This window comes from Dendropsophus ebraccatus, chromosome 15, assembly GCF_027789765.1.
Source record: "Dendropsophus ebraccatus isolate aDenEbr1 chromosome 15, aDenEbr1.pat, whole genome shotgun sequence".
NCBI lineage: Eukaryota > Metazoa > Chordata > Amphibia > Anura > Hylidae > Dendropsophus > Dendropsophus ebraccatus.
In genome coordinates, this window is record NC_091468.1 from 12,778,216 (window position 1) to 12,804,858 (window position 26,643).

General features: G+C 44.2%; 1 protein-coding gene across 3 annotated transcripts in view; it reads right to left on the reverse strand.

Moving 5' to 3' along the window:
* RPS6KC1 (ribosomal protein S6 kinase C1) overlaps window positions 1–26,643 on the reverse strand; it is a 111,286-nt gene that overhangs the window by 51,202 nt on the left and 33,441 nt on the right. For all 3 annotated transcript variants that reach the window (XM_069954747.1, XM_069954746.1, XM_069954745.1), the window contains 3 exons: window positions 22,881–23,243; window positions 14,559–14,680; window positions 8,003–8,095 (listed from right to left, as the gene is read on the reverse strand). In XM_069954747.1, the coding sequence (XP_069810848.1) occupies window positions 8,003–8,095; window positions 14,559–14,680; window positions 22,881–23,172 (507 nt within the window). In that variant the 5' untranslated portion in view covers window positions 23,173–23,243. The remainder of the gene's footprint in view (window positions 1–8,002; window positions 8,096–14,558; window positions 14,681–22,880; window positions 23,244–26,643) is intronic.

Sequence of the window (26,643 nt, forward strand, 5' to 3'; positions counted from 1 at the left end):
CCTGTTCATTGCATTCTTTATTTTAGGTGGATCCATTAGCTTAGACTTTTGCACTATTCTGCACAACTAAAAACGGAATAGGTCATGTTCAATGACAGGTACCCTTTAAAATCAAATGGCTTGAGCCTAAAGATAACTTATCGGACATGTCAAAAGTTATGAATCGTAACAGGCCTCACTGCTGACACCCACTGAGATCAGGAGATATAGCTGGGGAGAGAGCGCGGCAGCAGGGGGATCCACTCCCCAGACGCTCACCAATTCTGATGATGTAGCCTCACAGCTGATCAAGAGACCGACTGGGAAGTGGATCACATAGCCGCCACGTTTTCTCCCTGGCTATCTCCTTATCGCAGCAGGTCTCAGCAGTAAGGCAATGGCAAGTCATTCTTTCCCCCCCATATCTGTCTGGTTTCTTTAAGATAAAATGCTATACCCCTACCCTTAGAAGGAAAAACTAGTTCATCAATGGGGAGTCAACAGTGGAAACGCCACCAATCATGGGAACAGAGATTAGCTGACCTCCAAATGAAGAAGTAATCCACAGGCTTGACCATCTTTCTATTCACCGTCTATGGAACTTCCAAACATAGCCTAGCCTCTTGAGAAGGATTGGAGCTGTGGGTGAACTTAGGGGGGAACTGATCTCTGCCCTCATGATGTAGGAATTGGACAGCTGAGACAGCCCACTGATCACAAGGGATAGGAAATAAATTTTAATTTGGGATAATCCCTTTAAGGAAGGGCGGGGGGGGGGGGGAACGGATTTGTTTAAAATAAATAAAAAAAATTGCAAACTTTGATAAAACAGAACTGATCTGTTTTTATTTATTTTTTTTAGATAAATCCATCAAGTGTCCGGATTTATTTATTTTTTTTAAATTTAGCCAAAAAAGAGCCAAAGGAGATGCCCTTTAAAAAATCTTGTATTCTGCATCCCAGCGTGCTAATGGCGTCATGAAGGTTATAAGCCCTCGCTCTGCACAGAACTACATTTGCTGAATATTTCATCCCTTTAAATTTGCATGGCCGCGCACAAAGTCCTCCGAAAGTGATCAGCAATCCAGCTTTATAAAAAGGGAAACTCTCGTTCAGACCATCTGGAGAAGTTCGCATTTAACATGCATCACTCTTAGTGCAAGTCGTTTCTTAATGAACAATTCTGCGGCTGTGTATTAATATGATGGCTCCATTCACTACACATCGGACCCAGCCAAGTAGCTCTTTCCCTTTTTTTCTCTTTTTTTTTTTTTTTATGCCGTCCTGACACGAGTCCAATTTCTAATGAAGCTGTCGACATAAAGGACAGAGGGAGAGCGCCGATAACCCTTCGGATAGGATCTGTTCCCTGCCAGCGAAGAGCGCAGCAATATTCAGAGAAAGAAGCAAATAACGACAGCTCATTGGTTTGTTCAACAATCTAGAAAGACAAAAATCTAATTTTGCTCTAATTTGGCCCCATTGTCCTCCCAGTGAAAGGCTCTTATTACAGCGATCTTGTGTTTTGTGATAAAACATACTCGGGGATAACAAATAGCGATTAGGAAATAATTACTTTTGATAGAACACCTTCCTCCGTGAATACAATTAATAGATTCCTCTTCTCCCTGATGAGTTTTTTTCTCTCTCTCTCGTTTTCCCCGTCGTTGAGAGAGAAGCAGATTTGCATAGAGTACAATAGGAGACGGCGCTGCGACGGGAGGCTATAGTATAACACAGAATGGCTGCTTCTATAACCTGCTTCTTAGGAGATTTGTCTCATCTGCCGTATAGTACCCTCCACAGAATGGGCTGAATGGGAGCTCCACTGTGTTCATATTACGGCAAAATAGGCATAAGAGGCTTTTCACTCTCTCAATAGATATATTATTAAAGATGGTGTTGTTTTATTTTCATCCATTCCATTGTTCCAGGGAGCTCTCTTTTATGCACCGGCCCAGGAGTAAGGGATCATCGTAGAACTATAGGGGGCAAGGTGTATATACACTTTATTAGCCATACCAACAAAGCCCAAGCAGGGTGAAGATGCCCCTTGTGCCACCAAACCAGCTCTGCCTGTTGGGCCATGGACTCTACAAGCCCTCTGAAGGTGCCCTGTAGTATATGGCACCAAGATTTTATCTGCAGGTCCTGCAAGATGTAGCGTGGAGTGCGGCCTTCTTGTATCTCCAGCACATCCCACAGATGACGGATCGGACTGGGATTTGGGTAATCGACAGTCAACATTTTGATGTCTTCATCATGTTCCTCATTCCTGAACAATGTCTGTAGTATGGCCTCCGAGGCATTATCCATTATATATAAGGGGGTCCACTGCCATAAAGGGGGGACTTGGTGTGTACAATGGTTAGGTAAGTGGTCGGTGTCACCGTAACATCCAGATGACGCCAGGACACAAGGTCCACAGCAGAACATTGCCCATTACACTGCCCCCACCATCTTTTTTTCTTCCCATAGTGCATCCTGGTGCCATCTCTACCCCAGGTAGAAAGGCTATACGAAGAGTTAGCTTTCCCTCCCAATAAGAAGCCTTAGAACATGACTGGGGATTTAGGCCAAGCCAGCAAACCCTCCAGTAGGAAAAGATACCCATCTGTAGATGCTGTTTCGGAGTTGTTGCCCCTTGTCAGGACTATTGTTGGACTATTGAGGACTATTGTTGGGACCTAAGGGGTAATGTTTCTCCTCTATAGGACCATCGCAAAGACATGTGGACACTTTCAGGCCCCATTCATGCTCATCTGGAAATTTTGGGAATAAGAATATACAAAGCAGCTCCTTGACACCACCATTTGGAGGCAGCTTCTGCTTATCACTCCAGGTACGTGACAAACATGCACCCGGCCATGCATATAATGTAAAGCCCCATTCATCAGACCAGTCCACCTTCTTCTATTGCTCCATGGTTCAGTCCTCATGCTTACGTACCCATTGTAGGCATTTTCCGGCAAGCTGATCAATCTTTGGCAAAACAGCAAAATGCAATGCCCTGTGTGATCTGATACCTTTCTATCATAGCCAGCAGGAAAATTTCAGCTGTTCGCTCTACAGTAGCTCTTCTACGGAATTAGACCAGGTGGACAATTGGCCTCGGGCGCCCACGATCACTGTATTCTGATAAAACTCCACAAGACCGGCCGTTCTGGACTTCATCTACACTTGCCTACTTTTCTGCTTCCAACATCAACTTCAAGAACCGGTTACATTTTGTATGATATATCCCACCTATTGTAGGATTATATCGATCTCATATCTATTTTTTATCTATTATTTCACATCTCTCTATCTCTCTATCCATCTCCCTTTCCATCTATCTATTCATCCATCTATCTATCCATCTCCCTATCCATCCATCCTATCCATCCATCTATCCTATCCATCCATCTATCCATCTATCCAATCCATCTTTCCATCTCCTTATCATCTATCTATCTATCTATCCTATCCATCTATCTATCTATCCTATCCATCTACCTATCCTATCCATCTATCTATCCTATCCATCTATCTATCCTATCCATCTTTCCATCTCTTTATCCATCTATCTATCCATCTCCCTATCCATCCATCCATCTATCCATCTCCCTATCCATCCATCCATCTCCCTATCCATCTTTCCATCTCCTTATCCATCCATCTATCCTATCCATCCATCTATCCTATCCATCCATCTATCCTATCCATCCATCTATCCTATCCATCCATCTATCCTATCCATCCATCTATCCTATCCATCCATCTATCCTATCCATCCATCTATCCTATCCATCCATCTATCTATCCATCTATCCTATCCATCTATCCTATCCATCTTTCCATCTCCTTATCCATCCATCTATCTATCCATCTCCCTATCTGATCTCTATCTCTCTCTACCTTACATCATACATATATCTATCGCTCTCACACCCCATACTGTGTATACTCATCTATCAGCAGACGTATACATATCTTGTATTGTATCCACATCACACCTCCTTTGGATAACAAAGCTATAAAACAGCAATATTCCCCAGCCCTGTACTATTCATCTGTTACCGGCAATATAAATCGGAATGCCTTCTGGCTTTTTTTCTAATAAAGTTCATTTCCCAATATTTCCATTGAATACAAATGTAAAAATGTTTACTATGCTAATTTTTTTAATTAAATATATTTCTCTTGTCAAATCCTTTCATATGCACTGCTGAACCATCATCAAACGTTAACTTTCCAACTTAACACCAGTATAGCCGGTGGCAGCCTGAAGGTTTACCATCTGCTCCCAACCAAAGTCAGTGTGGCCACCTTCAGAACATATGCATCAAAGCCCTGAGACATGAGATGGAAGGAATCCGGCACAAGTCAGCAGAAGGGGAGGCACAGACCCGGAGGCAGGCAACAGGCAAGCCCATGGAACAAGGGAGCAGGGCGAAGCCATTTGTCACCTTAGCAAATAACAGACAAGGTCACCGGAGAGGCATCTGATGGCGGCACAGGGGCCATCTGTAACTCTCACAATGTTAAATAAGAATTCTTAAAGGAGTGGGTTATGACTATTACTGTAGTGACTCCATTAATAGATATACTGGAAGTGAATATCCCCCTTTTACTGTACAATTACAGCAGCCGGTGCTTTCCTTTCTGCTCTAAATTCCCTGAAATGAATGATAAAATTCTGGCAGTCTTTACTCACCATTAGGGGGAGCTGATGAGCTCACTGAATACAGTTAAAGGGGTACTCTGGAGAATAAAGAAGCAGCTCACAAAAAATTATTATTGGCCGGCCCCCGGTAGGCTCTGGCACATATACTCACCGCAGCTAATCGGTGTCCCACGGGGCTGTTCAAATCCGGCGCGTGCTCACTTCAGCCTCTGCAGTGACACCTCTTCTCTGTACTGTGATTATACGCCGGAACTCACGCGCTTTAATGGATTCTCTATGGAAGTGCGTGACTTCCGGCGTTCAATTACAGGACAGAGAAGAGAAGTCACTGCAGAGGCTGAAGTGAGTGTGCGCCGCATTTGAACAGCGCCGCGGGACCGGAACGAAGCCGAGTCACGGGACACCGATCAGCTGCTGTAGGTATACGTGCCAGCGCCTACCGGGGGGGGGGGGGCACTAATAATTTAACAATTTCTGATAAATATATTGCTTAAAAAAGTCATATTACTTTGTAATATAACTTTATTTTTTTAAAAATGCACTTCCACATACACAGCATGCACTTCCATTTAGTGGCCAGCGGTCCATCTGCTGCCACCAATGTTTATGTCGGAAGCTGCAAGGCTATAAACCCTGCAGGGGGTTGTTCCTCCATGTATTCTTCTATACAGTACATGAGGGGAGTCACTGCAATCCTGTCGAGCAGCCTCCCCACTCCCCGTGTATTGTATGTAAGAGTATACAGAACAGGGAGAAACTAACCGCGCTCTGTATAGCGACAGCGCCTTTCAGCAGCGCTAGAATAGTGCAGGGGTTATAACCCGGCTACAGATTTTCGGCATCTTGAAGGGGGTGAGTGACCTTTCAAAGCATCCGAATGCCGCAGAAGCGACTATTAGAGCCAAATGAAAGTTTGCAAAGCTTGCTGCATACATTTTAAGGCTGTGTTCACACTGCGTATATGTCGCGGCCGGACATATACGCGGTAAACTCAGGCCGGAGATTTACGCTACTTGCGGCCGGCTACGTACGGACCGCGAACTTACGCCCGAAGTCTACTTACACTTCCCGAGCGCCCTACGTAGCGATCTGACAGCGGTCTTTTACTTGAATATCTTCCCCTAGCCCCAGACACCCCACAGAACCTTTTGGATCGGCACAAAAAGCTGCAAAAATGAAGAAATCACCACTACGTACGGGACCGCATGTAACGCTATGGGCGTAAGTTACGGCATTTTCGTCCACAAACAATGGTCTGGTTCCTTTTTTACGCCGCCGCGTACGATCCGGGCGTAAGTTCTTACGTAGTGTGAACTGTGCAGCCGTACTTCGTATACTTTCCATTATACGCAAACTACGTAAGTCTCCGGCCGCTTATTCACGGAACGCGCTACGGCCGGAAACTTACGTAGTGTGAACATAGCCTAATACTGTAATAATGAATTTGGACGGAATACCCCTTTAATCATATGGATATGCTGTGGCAGGACCTTAGAGGGGATATCTGGAGAGCAGGAAAGGTCCTACCTCTTCTGGTCTCTGGTGCTCCACATCCTCTGTCTGTCATTCCGTGCTGAGAACTTCCACAGAGGAGGGGGGAGGGTTGGAGCATGAGGAGGAAGGGGCGCTAGAGCATTAGGAGGGGACTAAAGCAAGAGAAGAGGCGGACTGGAGCATGAGGAGAGAGGGGGCTGGAGCATGAGTGGGGAGCTGGAGCATGAGTGGGGGGTTGGAGCATGAGTGGGGGGCTAAAGCATGAGAGGGGTGGCTGAAGCATGACGAGAGAGGGGGCTGGAGCATAAGGAAAGAGTGGGCTGGAGCATGACAGGGGGAGCTGGAGCAAGAGGAGAAAGGGGGCTGGAGCATGAAGGGGGGGGCTGCAGCATGATGAGGAGGGGGGCTGGACCGCGTTCCAGACACTGCGGGCAATTTGTACAGGAAAAGGGAGGATCTACTGGGTTTTTTTTTTTACTTACCTTGTTTTCTTCCTGCACTGTGGATGTTTACTCAATGTACTCAACAAAAGCCCTGTCCCCATTTAGCTCATCAAATTTACTAAAAGGCAACGGACTTGAGTGACATGGGACAGAGTGCAGCCATTGATAGTGATTGACAAATTAGACGGCAGGGTGGAGCGAGGTGGGGGAAAGATGATTAGTTCTGTTTAGTCCATGTTGAGCTTTAGAAAGTGGGAAGAGAAGAAGGAAGATATGGCCAATAGACACTTTGGAATCCTAGATAGAAAAGAGGTGACATCCGGACCAGAGAGGTAGATCTGAGTGTCATCGGCGTAGGGGTGGTACCTGAAGCCGTGGGATTCTATGATATGTCCCAGGCCAGAGGTATAGATGGAGAAGAGAAGAGGCCCGAGTACAGAGCCTTGGGGGACACCAACAGTGAGGGGACGAGGAAAGGAGGTGGTGTGGGAGACACTAAAAGCGGAGAGAATGGTCAACTGTGTCTAAGGCAGAAGATGGGTCAAGGAGAAGGAGCACAGAGTAGTGGCGTAAGGCTTTGGCAGCTAGCAGGTCGTTAGCCACTTTGGTGAGGGCAGTTTCTGTGGAGTGGTGGGGGCGAAAGCCGGATTGCAGGGAGTCAAAAAGTGAGTTGGATGAAAAGTGGGAGGACAGTTCATGGTAGACACGTCGTTACGGGAGTTTTGAGGCAAAGGGGAGAAGTGAGATGAGGCTGTAGCTGGATAAGGAGGGAGGGTCAAGGGATGGCTTTTGGCATCTGATAAGTACTGGAAAACCAGAGATTTTTAAACAGAAGTAATTTACAAATCTATATAAACTTTCTGAAACCAGTTGATTTGATGGAAAAAAAAAAAAAAAAGTTTCGCCAGAGAACCTCTTAAAACATAGAAAACTTTAAAAAATTTAAAGCGAGTATATTGCAAAACGGCCTGTGATCACAACCCCTGTTAATTTCTATAAAATAGAAAGTCGATCTTTACGCCAAATGATAGAAAACCTGTCTGGTGAGGTGCGATCACTGTGTAAAACATAACCAGTTCCTTTCAGCCGGCTGCCTGACCTCCAATTAGAAGGAAATCAAGTCTCCCTTTACATATCACGACCCCGCTTTGTGAGCCACGCCACATTGTTGACCAAGAAAAGATGTTCTCTGCCCTCTATCTCAAACAGATTTCACAGTCGCTTAGATGAATTGCTTACATAAAGCTTGCCTATTTTTTTTTTTTTCCCCTTCCATTGCTTTTGTTATTTTAAAAGTGCAGATGCATTCGAGTCATTTTCCCCTTTTGTTTCATATCCTTAAGATCCTCGGCTTCAAAGAGGCCATGTCAGCATGCGGTCGATTTATGAGTGAACTCTTGAAGAGATGCTGAAGAATTACCTTGTCAATCACCCCAAGGACTCTGAAGGCCTTCAGTTCCTCCGCAGGACTCCTCAGGTTCGGAGAGGGCCTTGAACTCTCTGCTCCTGGAGGCTAATGGAACATATCAAAGATAAGACATCAATCAGCGAGGTACTTGAAGGAAGGCCGCCTGCTGGAGCAAATGCCAGGCCGAAGGAAACTAAATTTATCATAAATCACAGAGCCCGAGATGAAAGATGACGTTTTATGTGTGCTTCTAATTATTAAGTTGCGAGTAAATAAATTAAGAGGATGGAGAAGGAAATGGAAAAAAACAATGTAATAGAGAAAGAAGAGCACAAAGGGCTTAAAGGGGAATCAAAGGGGCTGATGTTCTGCTCCGAGCCGCCAAATGTTTATGGGGGAAGTAGAAGAAGAAATAAAAAAGATTCTCATTGAGTGTAGATGATACATTCCCGGGAACATCCTTATCTGTGCTGGACGTAAGAGGGCAGCTAGACTGACGGACATCCCTCCACTGAAAGTAATACCACCTAGGCTGACTCAACTTAGGCCTCATTCACGCGATCCGTGCCGCGAAGACCGGAGTATGATCGTGGCATGGATCCCATAAAGTGCAGACATCCCCCACCGCAGAATTTACAGGAGCGCAGAAGACAACTAATGGCCTACTCCCCCTGTGCCAGCCTGTTCACATGTTCACCGGCACGGTGGGGAGTAGGCAAGTAGTTGTCTCCTACGCTCCTCTCATGAATCACTGCCGCGATGCGCACAATATTTCATGGTGGGGATCGCGGCACAGATTGTGTGAATGGCTGCACTTAAATGGTTCCTAAACTTGTCTGTGGTCATAGATAGAGATGATCGAACAACGCTAATGTACAGGTTCGTACGAACTCGAACCACCGGTATTTGACTCCTGCAGTCTTCCCGTTTCGTGGGGAAGGTGGAGACAGGCCGAGTCCCGCCTGGAAAACAGGTATACAACCTATGGCCCGGGCTGTATTCCTGTTTTCCAGGCGTCACTCGGGCTGTCTCCACCTTCCCCACGGAATGGGAAGACTGCGGGAGTCAAATACCGATGGTTTGAGTTCGTACCAACCTGAACATTAGCGTTGTTCAATCATCTCTAGTCATGGATCTGCGACCACGGACAATTTTACTTGACGTGTGAATGCAGCCTAAGGGCCCTATTACACGGGACGATTATCGAGTGAATTATCGTTATATCGTTTGAATTTAAATGATGATCGTTTTGTGTAAATGTGTAACAAGCAACGATAAATCATTCATTGTTCGTTTGGAGCTGACACCAAAATCATCGCTTATCGTTCGCTGTAATCGTTCGGTGTATTTCCACTGTTCCTTCATTTGCTGGGATCAGACGGAATAAATGTTCATAGTACAATGGTAACTAACAACTATCGTTCTGTGTAATACGGTGAACGATTTCAGGTTAACATTAAACAATCTCGTTTGCGACAAGTGAGGGATCTCTGAAAAATGATACCTCTGTTAATCCATCCTCCTCTCCTCCTTTAAGTTCTGCTTTGCTGTGCCATTTGGCGGTATAATTTGAGAGAATTTCCTAACACATACTGTAATGGTCAGGAGAGGGCGATTAATCAAATTTATTTGATTAATTCACCTAGATTTTGAGAATCAACTTCAATTTCTTTGAAAATGGTAAATTCGATTTTGAAAAAAAGAGTGCGCTCTGATCTGAAGGGAGAGCAGTGGTGTTCCAGGCAAGACGCTCCTCCTGCAGATGAGGGCGCCCCCTGCTGGGCCGCTCGTCTGCACCCGGGAGATCTACTACTCCCACTACTACTACTCCTCTTATCTACTACTCTCCTTATCTACACCCTTATCTTCCATACCTCTACTATAACTACTACATCTATATAATATCTACTACATCTCTATATAACATATCTATATAATATCTACTACACCCATCATAGTTAACAAGTAAATAAATCGAGATTCGAGAAGGAGTATAAAAAAAAAAAAAGAAGAATTAGATTTTTAGCCATATCACCCAGCCATAGGTCAGGAAAACCTCTCAACCTCCAAAGGTCACAGCAAAGCATAATGTAAAAGTATGTGTTTGGGGAGAGGAGGATGGAGCAACAGACCCATCAACAGTAGGGAAGTTTAATCCATGATTATAATAATGATGGATTTCAAGGAAGGCTGAAGGGTTTATACTGACTAGTGGTTTTGTTTGGTGGCGTATACTTAAACTGTCCCTTTAAAATGACAACCTAAGTTAAAATAAAAGAACAGAAAAAAAAAAAGCTAAAATGTTTCCCCAGTATTCAGATTGGAAATAATTTTACAGTAAAGCAGCGGCCGTAACCTCGTGTCCGTAATAAGTGGGATCTGGGCAAGTTATAAAGACTGAATGAGCACAGGTGCAGTAGTAAAGAAGAAAAACATGGCAGCCCTGGTTATATCATCCGGTGTCCGAGAGCCGATATAAACCTGAACAGCTTGTCAGCCGGCAGAAGGAGAAGAGGAAAATGAAAGAGTTTTGTGGGATTTGTTCATGTGCTCTGGAGAGAGGTACATGGAGACTCAGGAGCTGAGGATTAGGGAACAATTCCAACATGGTCAATATTCATCTCAGCCACAAAAGTCTGTGGCTGAGGTGTAAGATGAGGTGTAGGAGAAGGGTTCTGCAGCAGCTGAGGTGTATGATGAGGTTCTGCAGCAGCTGGGGTGTGTAGTATAGGGTTCTGCAGCAGCTGAGTGAGGTGTGTAGTATGAGGTTCTGCAGCAGCTGAGGTGTATTATGAGGTTCTGCAGCAGCTGAGGTGTATGATAAGGTTCTGCAGCAGCTGAGGTGTATTATGAGGTTCTGCAGCAGCTGAGGTGTATGATGATGTTCTGCAGCAGCTGAGGTGTATTATGAGGTTCTGCAGCAGCTGAGGTGTAGGATGAGGTTCTGCAGCAGCTGAGGTGTAGGATGAGGTTCTGCAGCAGCTGAGGTGTAGGATGAGGTTCTGCAGCAGCTGAGGTGTATTATGAGGTTCTGCAGCAACTGAGGTGTAGGATGAGGTTCTGCAGCAGCTGGGGTGTAGGATGAGGTTCTGCAGCAGCTGAGGTGTAGGATGAGGTTCTGCAGCAGCTGAGGTGTAGGATGAGGTTCTGCAGCAGCTGAGGTGTAGGATGAGGTTCTGCAGCAGCTGAGGTGTAGGATGAGGTTCTGCAGCAGCTGAGGTGTGGGATGAGGTTCTGCAGCAGCTGAGGTGTATTATGAGGTTCTGCAGCAGCTGAGGTGTATGATGAGGTTCTGCAGCAGCTGGGGTGTAGTATGAGGTTCTGCAGCAGCTAAGGTGCATTATAATGTTTTGCAGCAGCTGAGGTGTAGGATGAGGTTCTGCAGCAGCTGAGGTGTAGGATGAGGTTCTGCAGCAGCTGAGGTGTAGGATGAGGTTCTGCAGCAGCTGAGGTGTATTATGAGGTTCTGCAGCAACTGAGGTGTATAATGAGGTTCTGCAGCAGCTGGGGTGTAGGATGAGGTTCTGCAGCAGCTGAGGTGTAGGATGAGGTTCTGCAGCAGCTGAGGTGTAGGATGAGGTTCTGCAGCAGCTGAGGTGTGGGATGAGGTTCTGCAGCAGCTGAGGTGTATTATGAGGTTCTGCAGCAGCTGAGGTGTATGATGAGGTTCTGCAGCAGCTGGGGTGTAGTATGAGGTTCTGCAGGAGCTAAGGTGCATTATAATGTTTTGCAGCAGCTGAGATGTATGATGAGGTTCTGCAGCAGCTGAGGTGTATTATGAGGTTCTGCAGCAGCTGAGGTGTATGATGATGTTCTGCAGCAGCTGAGATATATGATGATGTTCTGCAGCAGCTGAGGTGTATGATGATGTTCTGCAGCAGCTGAGGTGTATTATGAGGTTCTGCAGCAGCTGAGGTGTATGATGATGTTCTGCAGCAGCTGAGATATATAATGATGTTCTGCAGCAGCTGAGGTGTATGATGATGTTCTGCAGCAGCTGAGGTGTATGATGATGTTCTGCAGCAGCTGAGGTGTAGTATGAGGTTCTGCAGTGGCTGAGGTGTATGATGATGTTCTGCAGCAGCTGAGGTGTGTAGTATGAGGTTCTGCAGCAGCTGAGGTGTAGTATGAGGTTCTCCAGCAGCTGAGGTGTAGTATGAGGTTCTGCAGCAGCTGAGGTGTATGATGAGGTTCTGCAGCAGCTGAGGTGTATGATAAGGTTCTGCAGCAGCTGAGGTGCATTATAATGTTTTGCAGCAGCTGAGGTGTATGATGAGGTTCTGCAGCAGCTGAGGTGTATTATGAGGTTCTGCAGCAGCTGAGGTGTATGATGATGTTCTGCAGCAGCTGAGGCGTATGATGATGTTCTGCAGCAGCTGAGGTGTAGTATGAGGTTCTGCAGCAGCTGAGGTGTACTATGAGGTTCTGCAGCAGCTGAGGTGTATGATGATGTTCTGCAGCAGCTGAGGTGTATGATGAGGTTCTGCAGCAGCTGAGGTGTAGTATGAGGTTCTGCAGCAGCTGAGGTGTAGTATGAGGTTCTGCAGCAGCTGAGGTGTATTATAAGGTTCTGCAGCAGCTGAGGTGTATTATGGGGTTCTGCAGCAGCTTAGGTGTATGATGATGTTCTGCAGCAGCTTAGGTGTATGATGATGTTCTGCAGCAGCTGAGATGTATGATAATGTTCTGCAGCAGCTGAGATGTATGATGATGTTCTGCAGCAGCTGAGGTGCATGATGATGTTCTGCAGCAGCTGAGGTGTAGTATGATGTTCTGCAGCAGGTGAGGTGTAGTATGAGGTTCTGCAGCAGCTGAGGTGTAGTATGAGGTTCTGCAGCAGCTGAGGTGTATGATGATGTTCTGCAGCAGCTGAGGTGTAGTATGATGTTCTGCAGCAGGTGAGGTGTAGTATGAGGTTCTGCAGCAGCTGAGGTGTAGTATGAGGTTCTGCAGCAGCTGAGGTGTATGATGATGTTCTGCAGCAGCTGAGGTGTATGATGATGTTCTGCAGCAGCTGAGGTGTGGGTTATAACGTCTTGCAGTAAATAGTATAATCTGTATAACCATCAGGGTCTGATAATAATAAATGTGAGGTTTGTACATTTATATATTTACAGATACAGGGATTAAACATTCCTGTCCCCAAACCTCTCGGATACTTTGTGGGTGCTGAGGATGATGCCCCGCCCCTGCAGGAACTGCCCTATTCAGCCAATCACTGACTGAGGCAGGATACCACGGCAGCCACATGGCTGGGGGCAGTTCCTGCCGGGACAGCACAGCAACCTAAAGGGGACCTAATGGATCTGGCAATTCTCAGCCTCCCCGATGCTTAGGCTAAGTTCACACAGCGTTTTCAGCATCCATTTAACGCATCCGTTTTTTTGCAAAAAACGCATGAAAAACGGATTGCAAAAAACGGATTCATTTGTGTGTATCCGTTTTTCCATTGACTTCCATTATAAAAAAAAACGGATCCGTTTTTTTTGGCGGACCAAAACGGACCAAAAAACGTTGCTGACCCTATTTTTCTGGATGTTAAAAAAAACGGATCCGTTAAACGGATGCTGAAAACGCAGTGTGAACCTAGCCTTATTCTAATTTCTGTCGAGCAGCAATTTTAACATGTAAATCCTGTTTCTGGTCTTTTTATGGGGGTCTTCAGCTACAAAATCTGCACAAAAAAGCAGTCTTTGGTTGGATTGAGGGGTAGTCTTCTAAAAGAGAGGCATTGTCCATAGGAAACTATGGTTAAAAAATAAAAATAAAAAAAATTGGTCTGGAAGGGGGGTGGTATTCTTGAAGAAGTGGTCTGCTCGGAAGGTTTCACTGTATATAGACATCAGGGGAAGCTGCAGCACTAGTGACACAGACAGCTCCCCCCAGTGTAATGTCTATTCTAATGGTAACATGTATTAAATAGACATCAGGGAAGGTTGCAGCACTAGTGACACAGACAGCTTCCCCCAGTGTAATGTCTATTCTAATGGTAACATGTATTATATAGACATCAGGGAAGGTTGCAGCACTAGTGACACAGACAGCTTCCCCCAGTGTAATGTCTATTCTAATGGTAACATGTATTATATAGTCATCAGGGGAGGCTGCAGCACTAGTGACAAAGACAGCTCCCCCAGTGTAATGTCTATTCTAATGGTAACATGTAATATATAGACATCAGGGGAGGCTCAGTATCAGCATGCAGAATCCCTAATGATATGTAACTGTTTGTTGGGCCCAGGGCTTGAGCAGCTCTGCAGAGTTTTTTTTATTTTTTACACACCCTTTTCTATATAATAGATTTATACAACATTGTTATATTTTTTTTGTTATTACCAGAAAACCCTTTTAACTCAAATCAATGCTAAAAAATCTATCTTTTGCCAATAGTTTGGCCCCCCTGTAGTGATCAGGAGATCCCTCTGCATTGTTTTTTTTTTTTTACAAGTCAATACATGCTTCACGGGAGCGGTCATAGCTGACCAGGCTATAATTTTTTGCAGTTCTTAGAATCTATCCTGTATTTTGCAGAGAGACTTTCCGTTACAGAGTAACATAAGTAACTTACATCTATGAGCATGGTCATCTCGGAGGAGCGGTTAAGACACAAGCTGGAAATGGTTTCTGCACGCATCAGATACTCCGCCGTCTTCTTCTTCACCGCTTCCCGCCGTGTAGGACTCGCCTCCCCTGCACCACAAAGACAGAAGATTGTCAATTTCTGGATGACATTCGCCAGCTAGTACAACAATGGACTGATGGCTGTCAGAGCATGATGGGAATTGTAGTTTTTGTATCAGCGGGAAGGCCGCAGGTTGGGGACCGTTGCTCTGTTCATAACTTATAAACATGGGAGTTGGCTTTCTGCTATATGTAGTGACACAAGGATGTGTAGAAATCAAGCTGGGTGTTGTAGTGTTACAAAAGCTGGAGGCCTGTATATTGGAGATCACAGTACAAGATCAACAAGGCTATTATAAGGTCCAGGGGAGGGGGGGGAACCTTCTGGCACAAATCTCCAGATAGTTTCTTCTTGGCTACCTCCATTTCCTGTCCAATGACTGATGAAGGAGGGGCTTACATAGGGCTTTATTGCAGATACTCACACCCTAAGCCCTGCCCCTTTCACAAAACTGCTTGTGGGAGGGAAGAAAGAGACAAAATGGCTGCTCCCTATAACACATATAGATACCTTTATTTTTTTCCCTTTAGGGATTTGAACTGTATATTAGTCCAGGACCATAAAAGATGAGGATATACTAGTAAAACTCAGATTTGTGATCTTTTATTTTTTTTTTTATTATATTCTTAAAAGTCCCTTTAAGATTTCTGCTAATGTCCGGATACCACACTACATAATATCAGGTTCTTTTTTTTATAGTTTACTGCTGTAATTAATATGTGGCTAATAGACTAAACAATCACTTTTAACTCCTTACGGCCCTATTCAACCGGACGATTATCGTTCAGATTATCGTTAAATTGTTTGAATCTTAACGATAATCGTTCGGCTGAATAGCAGTTAACGACTAACGATCGAACGAGAAATCGTTGATCGTTTAATAAGACCTGGACCTATTTTTATCGTTGCTCGTTAGCAAATCGTTCGCATTGAATAAGACGTCGTTCGCAGTAGTGACGAACCCAATAGCGACGACAAGATGACTGCAAGAACGATCATAAGTAACGATTATCTTTCCATGTAAATGGATGAACGATTTCAGGTCTTTCGCAATAGCGCGCGTTTGGACCGTTTATCGTTAACGATTATGCGAACGATAATCATCCAGTGGAATAGGGCCCTTAGTTTCCGTACATGTGACCCCTGTTATTCCTCAAGGAAATAATATGAATAAAAACGACAACTGGGAGTTACCATTCCTCTTTGTCACATGGGGGTGTCCTTACACAAATGGACAGGGTATGTAGGGAAAAACCCTATTGAGCAAGAGAGTGATGGGGAACCTTCCGCCCTCCAGCTGTTGTAAAACTACAATTCCCATCATGCCTGGATAGCCAAAGCTTGGCCCTTCACTGTCCAAGCACTGGCTGATGGGTATTGTAGTTCTGCAACAGCTGGAGGGACAACGGTTCCCTATCCCTGGTGTAAAGGAATGGTAATAACCAGATATCACTTTATCTATATAATTACAGGAAGAATAAAAAGATTTCTGAAAATATTTACCAAAATAGACAGGTGATGATACATGGCGGGTCTATTTGTAATATGTTAAATATTATAAAAAAAAAAGTTATAAAAAATAAAAGGAGAAAATAAAAAATGCACAAGAAAATAACATTAAAGTCTATTAAGCTTCTATATGAGTCTAATGTATTGACTCGCCCCTTCACTTGAGTTAGTCCTTAAGAACCTCTAAGGAAAGAAGAGTCTTTGTAGATACGGCCTAAAAGGAAGGGGGGGGGATTGTAAGACTGTGGCAGGTTTTCTGAAGGTCTCGGCTGTGGGCTTCTCACGAGGGAGTCACAAACGTAGAGTCCAAGAAGCGCACATGGACTGTGTAAATCGGCAGCTCCCAAGACCCTGGATAAAGGACGGCAGCAGGCGAGCTTTGCAGGGCAGATGGATAATGGCAGCTTTTGGGAGCGATCTGATAACCAGATGCTGACCAAGCAATGCATGAATCCATCCATCACTTACCAGTTCATGGCCAGTGTGCAGAGTTCCAGCTAACATTGGAAGGGTCTTCACATCTTGTATTAGCCCGACGGAGGAGAGGGACATGGACGGCACAAAAAGTCTTATGGATGACATTTACACCATAGACGCGCGGCAAAGCGGCTGTGATATTTCTGGTTGTTTGGTCACGATTTATGCCAGATTTATGTTCTATATATGTACCGTATATTTTTGCCAGCTTTAAGTCAATGTAAATCATTAAAGGGGTACTCTGGCGGGAAAAAAATTTTTTGGTCACATCAACTGGTTATATAGATTTGCAATTTAATTCTATTTAAAAATCTTCCAGTACTTATTGTCTGTAGTATGTCCTGCAGGAAGTGGTGTATTCTCTCCAGTCTGACACAGTGCTCTCTGCTGCCACCTCTGTCAACATCAGGAATTGTCCAGAGCAGGAGAGGTTTTCTATGGGGATTTGCTCCTGCTCTGGACAGTTCCTGACATGGACAGAGATGGCAGCAGAGAGCACTGTGTCAGATTGGAAAGAGTATCCACTTCCTGCAGGACATACAGCAGCTGATAAGTACTGGAAGACTGGAGATTTTTAAATAGAAGTAATTTACAAATTAATATAACTTTCGGAAACCAGTTGATTTTAAAGAGTTACCCCGGCTGGGGTTATTTTCAGTGTACGGCCGGGGAGGGGGTGGATATAGAAGCCCTGGTCACTCACCTCGCCGGTTCCAAAAATCGTTCGAATCTAAACGATAATTGTTCGGTTGAAACGCAGTTAACGATTAACGACCGAACGAGAAATCGTTGATCGCTTTATAAGACCTGGAGCTATTTTTATCGTTGCTCGTTCGCAAAAAGTTCGCGAATCGTTTTCAGGTCTTTCGCAATAGCGGTAGTTTGAGATCGTTAATCGTTAACGATTATGCAAACAATAATCGTCTGGTGGAATAGGGCTCTTACACTGAGCGATTATCACCACCACCAATGGGTTTAATAGGGTTAAGCGAGCACACAACGAACACAAAAATTGCTAGACTGTCACTGATTGTGATCTTTCAGCTTGTCGAAAAACCATTGTTGGTCTTTCGCTGATAATTCGCCAATCCATTTATGTCATAAGAAATCTTTCAGTCGCTCTGGGGGAAAAAAAAACATTTTCTCTCGCCGCAAACAATTAGTGACCAGATAACAACCTCAAAAAGGATCGCTCATACCCGCAATCAGTGAATGTAACAAGGTTCGTTCACTACTATATGGCTAGATGGTAGGAACAAAATAGTTGGGTCATGCAAAATGCTCAATAGAGGAAGAGACAAGAATTCTAAAGAGATGGGGGAAACAAAACGTTCAAGAGTGGGAGGGCAAGAGTGGAGAAAGTAAAAAGCACAAGAATTGAGGAGCGAAAGAGAGTGATGTTTAGAGAGTAGGATGGTGGGAGCGAGACAGTAGGGTCATGCAAAAAGCTCAAGAGAGGAAGAAAGAAAAATCCAAGGGGATGGGGGAAACAAAAAACTCAAGAGTGGGAAGGCAAGAGGGGCAATAGGTGCAAGAGTGGAGAAAGAAAAACGCACAAAAGGGGAGGGAGTAAGGAGCGCAAGAGGTTTGGAGAGTAAGATGTTGGGAGCAAAAGAGTTGGGTCCCGCAACAAGCTCAAGAGAAGAAGAGAAAAAAATCCAAAGGGATGGGGGAAACAAAAATTTTAAGATTGGGAGGGCAAAAGTGGAGAAAGAAAAAATCACAAGAGGGGAGGAAGCAAGGGGTACAAGAGAGTAAGAGGTTCAGAGAGTAAGATGGTGGGAGCATGATTTGGGTCATGCAAAAAGCTCAAGCGAGGAAGAGACAAAAATCTAAAGGGATCAGGGAAACAAAAACTCGAGTGTGAGGGAGGGAGAGCAAGAAGTACAAGACTGGAGAAAGAAAAAAGCACAAGAGGGAAGGGAGTAAGCAGCGAAAGAGAGTGAGGTTTAGAGAGTAAGATGGTGGGAGCAAAAGAGTTGGGTCACGCAAAAAGCTCAAAAGAGAGAAGACACAAAAATCTAAAGAGAAGGTAGAGAATGCAGCGAGTGGATAAGTGATAGCGTGGAGGAAACAGATAGCAGAAAACAAGGAAAAATAATGGAACGAATGAGGGATTGGAAGAGCACAAGTGAGAGCGAGACGGTAAGAGAGTTTTCTATTCAGACAACATGTTAAACTGAATGGCACATAAACTGTATTCCATCACTGGTCTGCACATACTGCCACTAGGTAGCCTCTCCGCTGCCTCTGATAATATACTGCCGGATCGCTCTTATAAAAATGCATCACGGCTGCTGAAATTAAAACACCCTTAATATAAACCCTTTGAGATTCCTGGCTTTTACCGGGGGAGGGGGGATATATATAAAAAAAAATTTAAAAAAAAAACAGCAGCTGCGCCTAATCCAGATCCGCATGAATGAAAATATTTCAGCTCGGAAAACCTCCCCCTTGGTTTATTTTCCATTTGACTTTCCTGTAATTATTTTGTAAACTGTTCGCATAACAATACATAAAAACATCTGCAAAAACAGGTAATTAACGTGTCAAGCCTAACTAATGCATTTTTATGGTGTCCATGCTTCGTCAGCTGTAATTATAAGTCTTTTTAAGCAAATGATGGTGCGGCGGTGGCGGCACCGTGCAAGTGCTTATTTTGGAGGCCTTTTTTCTGGTAGTGCAAACAGAACATAAACTCAAAAGCTACTTAATTACCTGTAAAACCAAACTTAACGCACATTTACAGGCGGAAGAGAAATTACTCCTTTGCTCCGAAACGTACCAATAACACGCCTCGGTGCCCATCTCCCGGGAACAATGAGCTGCCTGAAAACGCCGATTAATTGTGCAGTTTGTTTGTTTTTGTTTTTTTTTTTATACAATGCAACCTATAGAAATGCGTCGGGAGTCACAAGGAGGCAAATAACTGTTTGGATGCTGGATTGTAAATAATCCATTTCAGGAGAAGGAGGAGGGAGAACGGGTAAGTACAACGTATGCGATCTGTAGACGTGGAAATGACTGATGCAACGTACGGAGATCAGCGGTTGTGGACTGGGGTATGAGATATACGGTAGGAGTTGGTGATATAGTCACAATTCCAGAGATCCTCAATAAGAGGACTACAACTTCCAGCATGTTCTGACGGCCGTATGTTATTTCACGCGTTTCGCAAAAAAACTCATATCTGGTGATTGATAATAAGAACCGGATACTTGGAGCTCTGAAGATAAACCTGATCACACAGAAACACGAGGAGTCAAAGTGACCGGCAAAGAGGTTTAGAGCTCCTGATACATAATACATGATCCAACCCGGGACCTAAGGACAGCAGCCAGAGGGCTTCCCAAGGAGAGCCGGGCCATTAAGCATAACCATCTGCCCTTATCATACACAGCAAAGAGATCTGTCTGATGGGTAACTCTGTACTTATACGAAAGAACGGACAAAAGTACTGCCAAAAACATGATCAATAGAAGCGTTGTATCAGTAATAAAGGATCACAAGACTATGGACACTTAATAAATATTTCATCTTAAAGCGACTCTGTACCCACATCTTGTACAGTCAGATGGCTACTTTTGATCAAAGATCTGTCCTGGGCTCCGTTAAGCAGTTATTGTCCTAAAACAACTTTTAAACTTGCAGCCCTGTGTCAAATAGGTGTGGCCTAGAGTGCTTGTGCCCTAGGCCTGCACCGCCTCCTCATCCCTCCTCATCATTAGGAATGCCCCTTGAAGGATTTCCCCTATTCATCACTTGTCTGAACACTGCATATGGGTTGGATTGTTAAGGCAATAGATGCAAGTGTTCAGACAAATGATGATTAGGAGAAACTCTGCCTGGAGCATTCCTAATGGTGAAGAGGGCGAGGAGGAGGCGCAGGCGTAGGGAACAGACACTTTGACACAGGGCTGCAAGTTTAAAAGTTGTTCTTTTAGGACAATTACTGAATCACCTGCTGGAACGGACCCCAGGACACATCTTGGATTAAAAGCAGCTATCCGAAGGTACAAGTGGTTTGGGGGGGGGCAGATTGTGGTTACAGAGTCACTTTAAGGCTATGTTCCCACACAGTATTTTTGCTAAGTATTTCGATCAGTATTTTGCAACCAAAACCAGGCGTGGATTGAAAACACAGAAAGGCTATGTTCACGCACTTTTGAAATTTAGCGGATGGTCGTCATTTAATGGCAAATAATTTAAAACTACAGCAATTATTTTGAAATAATGGTCGTTATTTGCCATTAAATGGCGGCCATCCGTTAAATTTCAACAGTGTGTGAACAATAGCCTTTCTGTGTTTCCAACCCACGCCTGGTTTTGGTTGCAAAATACTGAGCAATATACAGTGTGTGAACAGACCCTAAGGGTGCGTTCACATGGAACAAGTCCACAGTGGATTTCACGCTGCACATATCTATCGCATAACTAACAATATTAATGCTGTAGGATTCATCAAGTTAAATATTTTTGTAATAGATTATAATATTATTTGGCAAATAAAATTTGGCAAACTTTTTTCCTTCTCCTGATACGCTGCTCTTTCTTTTCCATTGTTGACAACTTGTTGTCTCGGTTACCGACCACCACTCTTTTTTAAAAGTATTGGTCTGGCTGGTGCATATACAGATTATATGTATATACTGTATCTCACTATACATCTACATTATAGATATGCATTATAGATATAGTCAGCCAGACCACTGCTTTTAGAGCAGGTGAGTGTGAGCCGGGAGAAGCCTGCACTGCATCGTGTCTTCTCCCCGCGACTCTTATTCTAACAAAGAGCAGGGAAAGGATAAGCTGCAGAGCGGTCTTCTCCCCATCGGTACAGGTGTGAACACTCAGACCTGGAACAATCAAAACTTTTGACATGTCAAAACTATTTTGAAATGAAAGGTAAACTAACACGCCACATGAAAATACACTCCTGGAGCCTCTTTTGTTAAACTTCTGCTCTATTCTTCCTCCTGGAAATGTAGGAATAAACAGACCACTGGGCCTCTCATTCTCCTTATTAATAGGTGGTGTCTGTACACAGACTGACCTGGTTAGCACTGATCGGACGGTGTCAGGATGAATCGGGAAGCAACACCATCAGCCAAGATCACATGGTCTCTCTATAGTCATTGATTTCCCGGAGGAATAACAGAGGAGCTTTGGAATGATATCAAAGATGTTCTAGCATTGTGATTTTATTTACTTAAAGGGAACCAATCAGCCCAATCGGTTCCCAATGGTTCCCTGAACCGCTGTATACAGCTCCAGCTGCGGCACATGCCAGTCGTGGCTGCAGCAGTAGCTGTATACCCGAAAAAAAGCACTTTAATCCCCCCAGCGTGTGACAGGCAGAGGAGGGAGGTAGTTATCTGGGCGGCTCCCCACCCATCACTAATCACTGCGCTCCGAGGGATGACTGACAGGCAGAGAGGCAAGTAACGGACCTCTCTGCCTGGCATTCATCCCCTCGGAGCGCACTGACAGGGAGAGAGCGGTGACTAGATACGGGCGGGGAGCAGCCCAGGTCACTACCTCCCTGCCGCTGCCTGTCATGCGCCCGGGGGATTAAACTGCTATTTTTCAGTTATACAGCTCCTGCTGCAGATGCAGCCGGTACGTGCCGCGGCTGCTGCAGGAGCTGTATACAGCAGTTCATATAACCATATCATCCCGATTGCGCTGGTTGATTCCCTTTAAACCCATCAGGAGATCTTTCAGATCCTCTTTAAAGGGAACGAGTAACCTAAATTACTTATTAGAGCCAGATATAAAAAGTTGTTTTATTACTATCATTTTCTATTTTCTGACTGTAATTTTTTTTATTTCACTTTTTGTACATTGTTATGGGGGCGGCCATATTGCCTGGACTGTTCTTAACAGCATTTAGTGATGTACTTTACAGCAAGGTTCATGGACATAGACAACAATAGACAGACTGTCCACTTGAATGTGAAATATAACTGAGTCCGCTCTGTGACCTGTGAAGAGGTCATCCCACAGGGAGCTGCTATTGTCTCCTCTATCTACTGGTGTCATATGATGCTGCAATGCTGTACAGATCACTTTACAGCAGCCTCCTCTTATCACCACAGACACAACAGGAAGTCTCAGCTTAGTTTTAGCCCAAGTGGTGAGAATGAGCATAAAAACATTTATACGGTATAAGTCAAGCAATAAGTGAAGCAATAATCGAGGCTACGTCATTGTTATAGTCACCTTGCACACCCTCCAGGAGGAGATCGACACCTTTTCTGTAAAAGCCGAATGCGGCTTCATAGTCCTGCTCCGTCTCCTTCTTCATGGCCAAGGTTATCAGCTCACCAGCTCTCGCCAGGTAATCGGATTTGCCAAGCTTCTGCTTTAGTTTGGCAGTGAACAGGCTGCGGCTCTCCTTTTCTGCTTCGGGTTTAACCCCTTCATAGCTGGAACCAGGAAAGTTCTGCGCTACCAACCCAGGGGATGGTGGAACGGAGAATGGTTTACTGGGTGAAATCTGATTGGAAGCCATTCCATCATCTGTCCCGGACAGAGAGTCTATGTCCACGGTCAGCGAGATGAGGTCACTGTCACTGGAGAGACCTGAGGAAGGAGAGAACAGAGGAGATAAAGTTATAAGGATGGAAGAGGTGACGCTCTGCTCACACTGCTGGGCTGCCGTAAGTCAAATCCATCAGTCCCAAGTCTGGTGAGGAGGGTGCTGGATCCTGAATAGAGGAACTCTATGGGAAATATAAGGCCATATATGCAACAAAGACATTTCAACTGAAAATTTTTAGGCATGATCCTTAAAGGGATTATCCAGTGCTACAAAAACATGGCCACTTTCCCCCCTCTCTCGTCTCCAGATTGGGTGGGGTTTAAAACTCAGTTTCATTGAAGTAAATGGAGATTAATTGCAAACCACACCTGAACTGGAGACAACAGTAGGGGGAAAAGTGGCCATGTTTTTGTAGCACTGGATAACCCCTTTAAAAGAGAATCTGCCACCATGTATGTCCTATCTGATCCACAGGCGGCATGTAAAAGAGCAGGAGGAGGAAGAATGATATATACCTATGGGAAATGTGATATTACAGGCAGCTTAAAAGGGGTACTCCTGCAAAAAAAATAAAAAAATCAAAACACTTGGGTGTCACAAAAAGTTATAAAGATTTGCAATTATCGTCCATTTAAAAATCTCCAGTTTTCCAGTACTTATCAGCTGTTGTATGTCCTGCAGGAAGGGGCGTATTTTTCCCAGTCTGACACAGTGCTCTCTGCTGCCACCTCTGTCCATGTCAGGAACTGTCCAGAGCAGCAGCAAATCCCCATAGAAAACGTCTCCTGCTCTGGACAGTTCCTGACATGGACAGAGGTAGCAGCAGAGAGCACTGTGTCAGACTGGAAAGAGTACACCATTTCTGCAGGACATACAACAGCTGATAAGTACTGGAAGACTTGAGACTTTTTAAATAGAAGTAATTTACAAATCTGTATAACTTTTTGACACCATGTAATTTGAAAGAAATTTCTTTTTTTTTGGCAAGGTGAGTTGTGAATTGACTTGTTACTAACCCTTGCAGAAGAATCATTTGTTCTTTGTCGAGGTGTCGAGATCTCAACATCTTACAGACTTGTCTACTGTAAATAGTGTTCACACCTACACTAGGGACACAGATTCCCACCTCTGACTCGCAAAGAATACCCAGTCATAATTCACATTTGGAGTTACCCAACTCAGTATTTATGATCGGGAATAGTCACCTGTTAGTCAGCTCCTATCGGCCATGGTTCCTATAGGCTTATAGGAAGCATGTGATAATAAACATTGTCTGATAACATGGACCGTATGCAGTCACATTTGATAAAGTGGTTGCTATGGATATGCCCAGATGATTGACAGGTATGTCATATTTCTAGGAGTCCCAATAACTGGTGCGTGTTGTGGGATTTATACCCCACATCCAGGATATTACCTTCTTGTCCCCAGTAAGCTTTTACTCTGTTTTTATCCCTTTTCTTTTCAAGACGGTTGCATTCTGTATGTAATTTTGTAATTCTTTTGTTTTTATCAGACAATGACTTTTTGGGTTGCATTATTGTGTAATAAATGTAAAATGTAAAGAAGAAGTCTGGCAAATTTTTTTATTTAAGTATTGTATTGCCCCTCCAAAAGTTATACAAATCACCAATATACACTTATTACAGGAAATGCACATAGAGTGCTTTTTTCCCTGCACTTACTACTGCATCAAGGCTTCACTTCCTGGATAACATGGTGATGTCACTTCCTGGATAACATGGTGATGTCACTTCCTGGATAACATGGTGATGTCACTTCCTGGATAACATGGTGATGTCACTTCCTGGATAACATGGTGATATCACTTCCTGGATAACATGGTGATGTTACGACCTGACTCCCAGAGCTGTGCGGGCTGTGGCTGCTGGAGAGGATGATGGCAGGGGGACACTGAGGGACACAGGGCACTGGAGGGACACCGAGCATCCCTCTGCCATCATCCTCTCTAGCAGCCACAGCTCTGGGAGTCGGGTCGTGACATCACCATGTTATCCAGGAAGTGACATCACCATGTTATCCAGGAAGTGACATCACCATGTTATCCAGGAAGTGAAGCCTTGATGCAGTAGTAAGTGCAGAAAAAAAAGCACTTTATAAGCATTTCCCATAAGTGTATATTGGGAATTTGTATAACTTTTGGGGGTAGTACTTCTCCTTTAATACGTTGCTTCTTTGCCATTTTACAGAACCTATACTACCAAAAAGAGAGAACGTTACCATTGTGTATAGCGAGATAAGTTTGGGGGGGCGTATAGCGAGATATCCATAATAGGCACCTATTCCCTGATAAGTATAGGTGGCGGCAGCATATAATTGTATGAGATATTGGGGTGCAGGAAACCTTTATGAGTAACCTTGTATAATTCTGTCATCCACAGGGGATTGTATATTAAATTATCCAGCCAGAGAGTTGCAATCGTCACAGGAAAGGATTCAGGAAATCTTGTATTTTAGCTATTTAAATCTGTGCTCATCATGGGGCTTAGGAGTCTGCTGGGCGGGACTATTCATTGGTAGTTCCAAATGAACCCTCCCAATGGACTCTGAAGCTCATGGTGAGCAGAGATTTAAAGAGACTCTGTCAGTAGGTTTAAGTTATGCTATCTCAGAATATTATAAACTAGTGGAAGAGAAGCTGAACAGAATGATGTATCACTTACATTGTTCTGTGCAGCTGACCCTCCTGATCTCCTCCTGAATAATATGAACTATAAGTAGTCCTTTCCATTGTGTGCATGAGCCAAGTAGTCCTGAATATTCATGAGATGCGAACCTCCACCCACCAACTGCTGATTGGCAGTTATCTATCCATGCTGTGTATAGGTAGTCAACTGTCAATCAGCAGCTGGAGGGCGGGAAAAGGGGTGTGGCAAGAATCCTATTCTCCTGCATATTAGAAGAACGGCTGAACAGAATAATGTAAGTAATACACCGATCTGTTCAGCATTTCTATCACTAGTTTATGCTGCCCTCATTTAAAGTTTTACTGTTGTTTTTTGGGGTTCTTTTTGGCAGAAATCAATAGTCCAGGCGATTTTAAGAAACTTTGTAATTGGGTTTATTAGGCAAATATGCCATTATCTGCATCCAAAAATTCTTTCCCCAGGTCCCCCCCCCCTCTCTCTCATTCACTGCTCATTATCAGGAAAAATCGACTCTTTTACATCAGTCGAGCCCTGTCTAATCTATGGAGAGGGGAGGAGGAAGGAGCTGTGTGAAAGCCGGTATTCAGAGGTCAGAGAGGTCAGTGCTGACTTCAGGGGAGATAGTCCGGTGATGTAGCTGTAAATTAACTCTTTGTTGTCCTGTTTTGGTGCCTCATCTCCCTCCACCCCTCCCCTCTCCATAGAAAACCATGAAGACAGGAGAGAGAGCTTCAAACTGCTTTTTCATGATAAAAATGCATTTTTCGGCTAA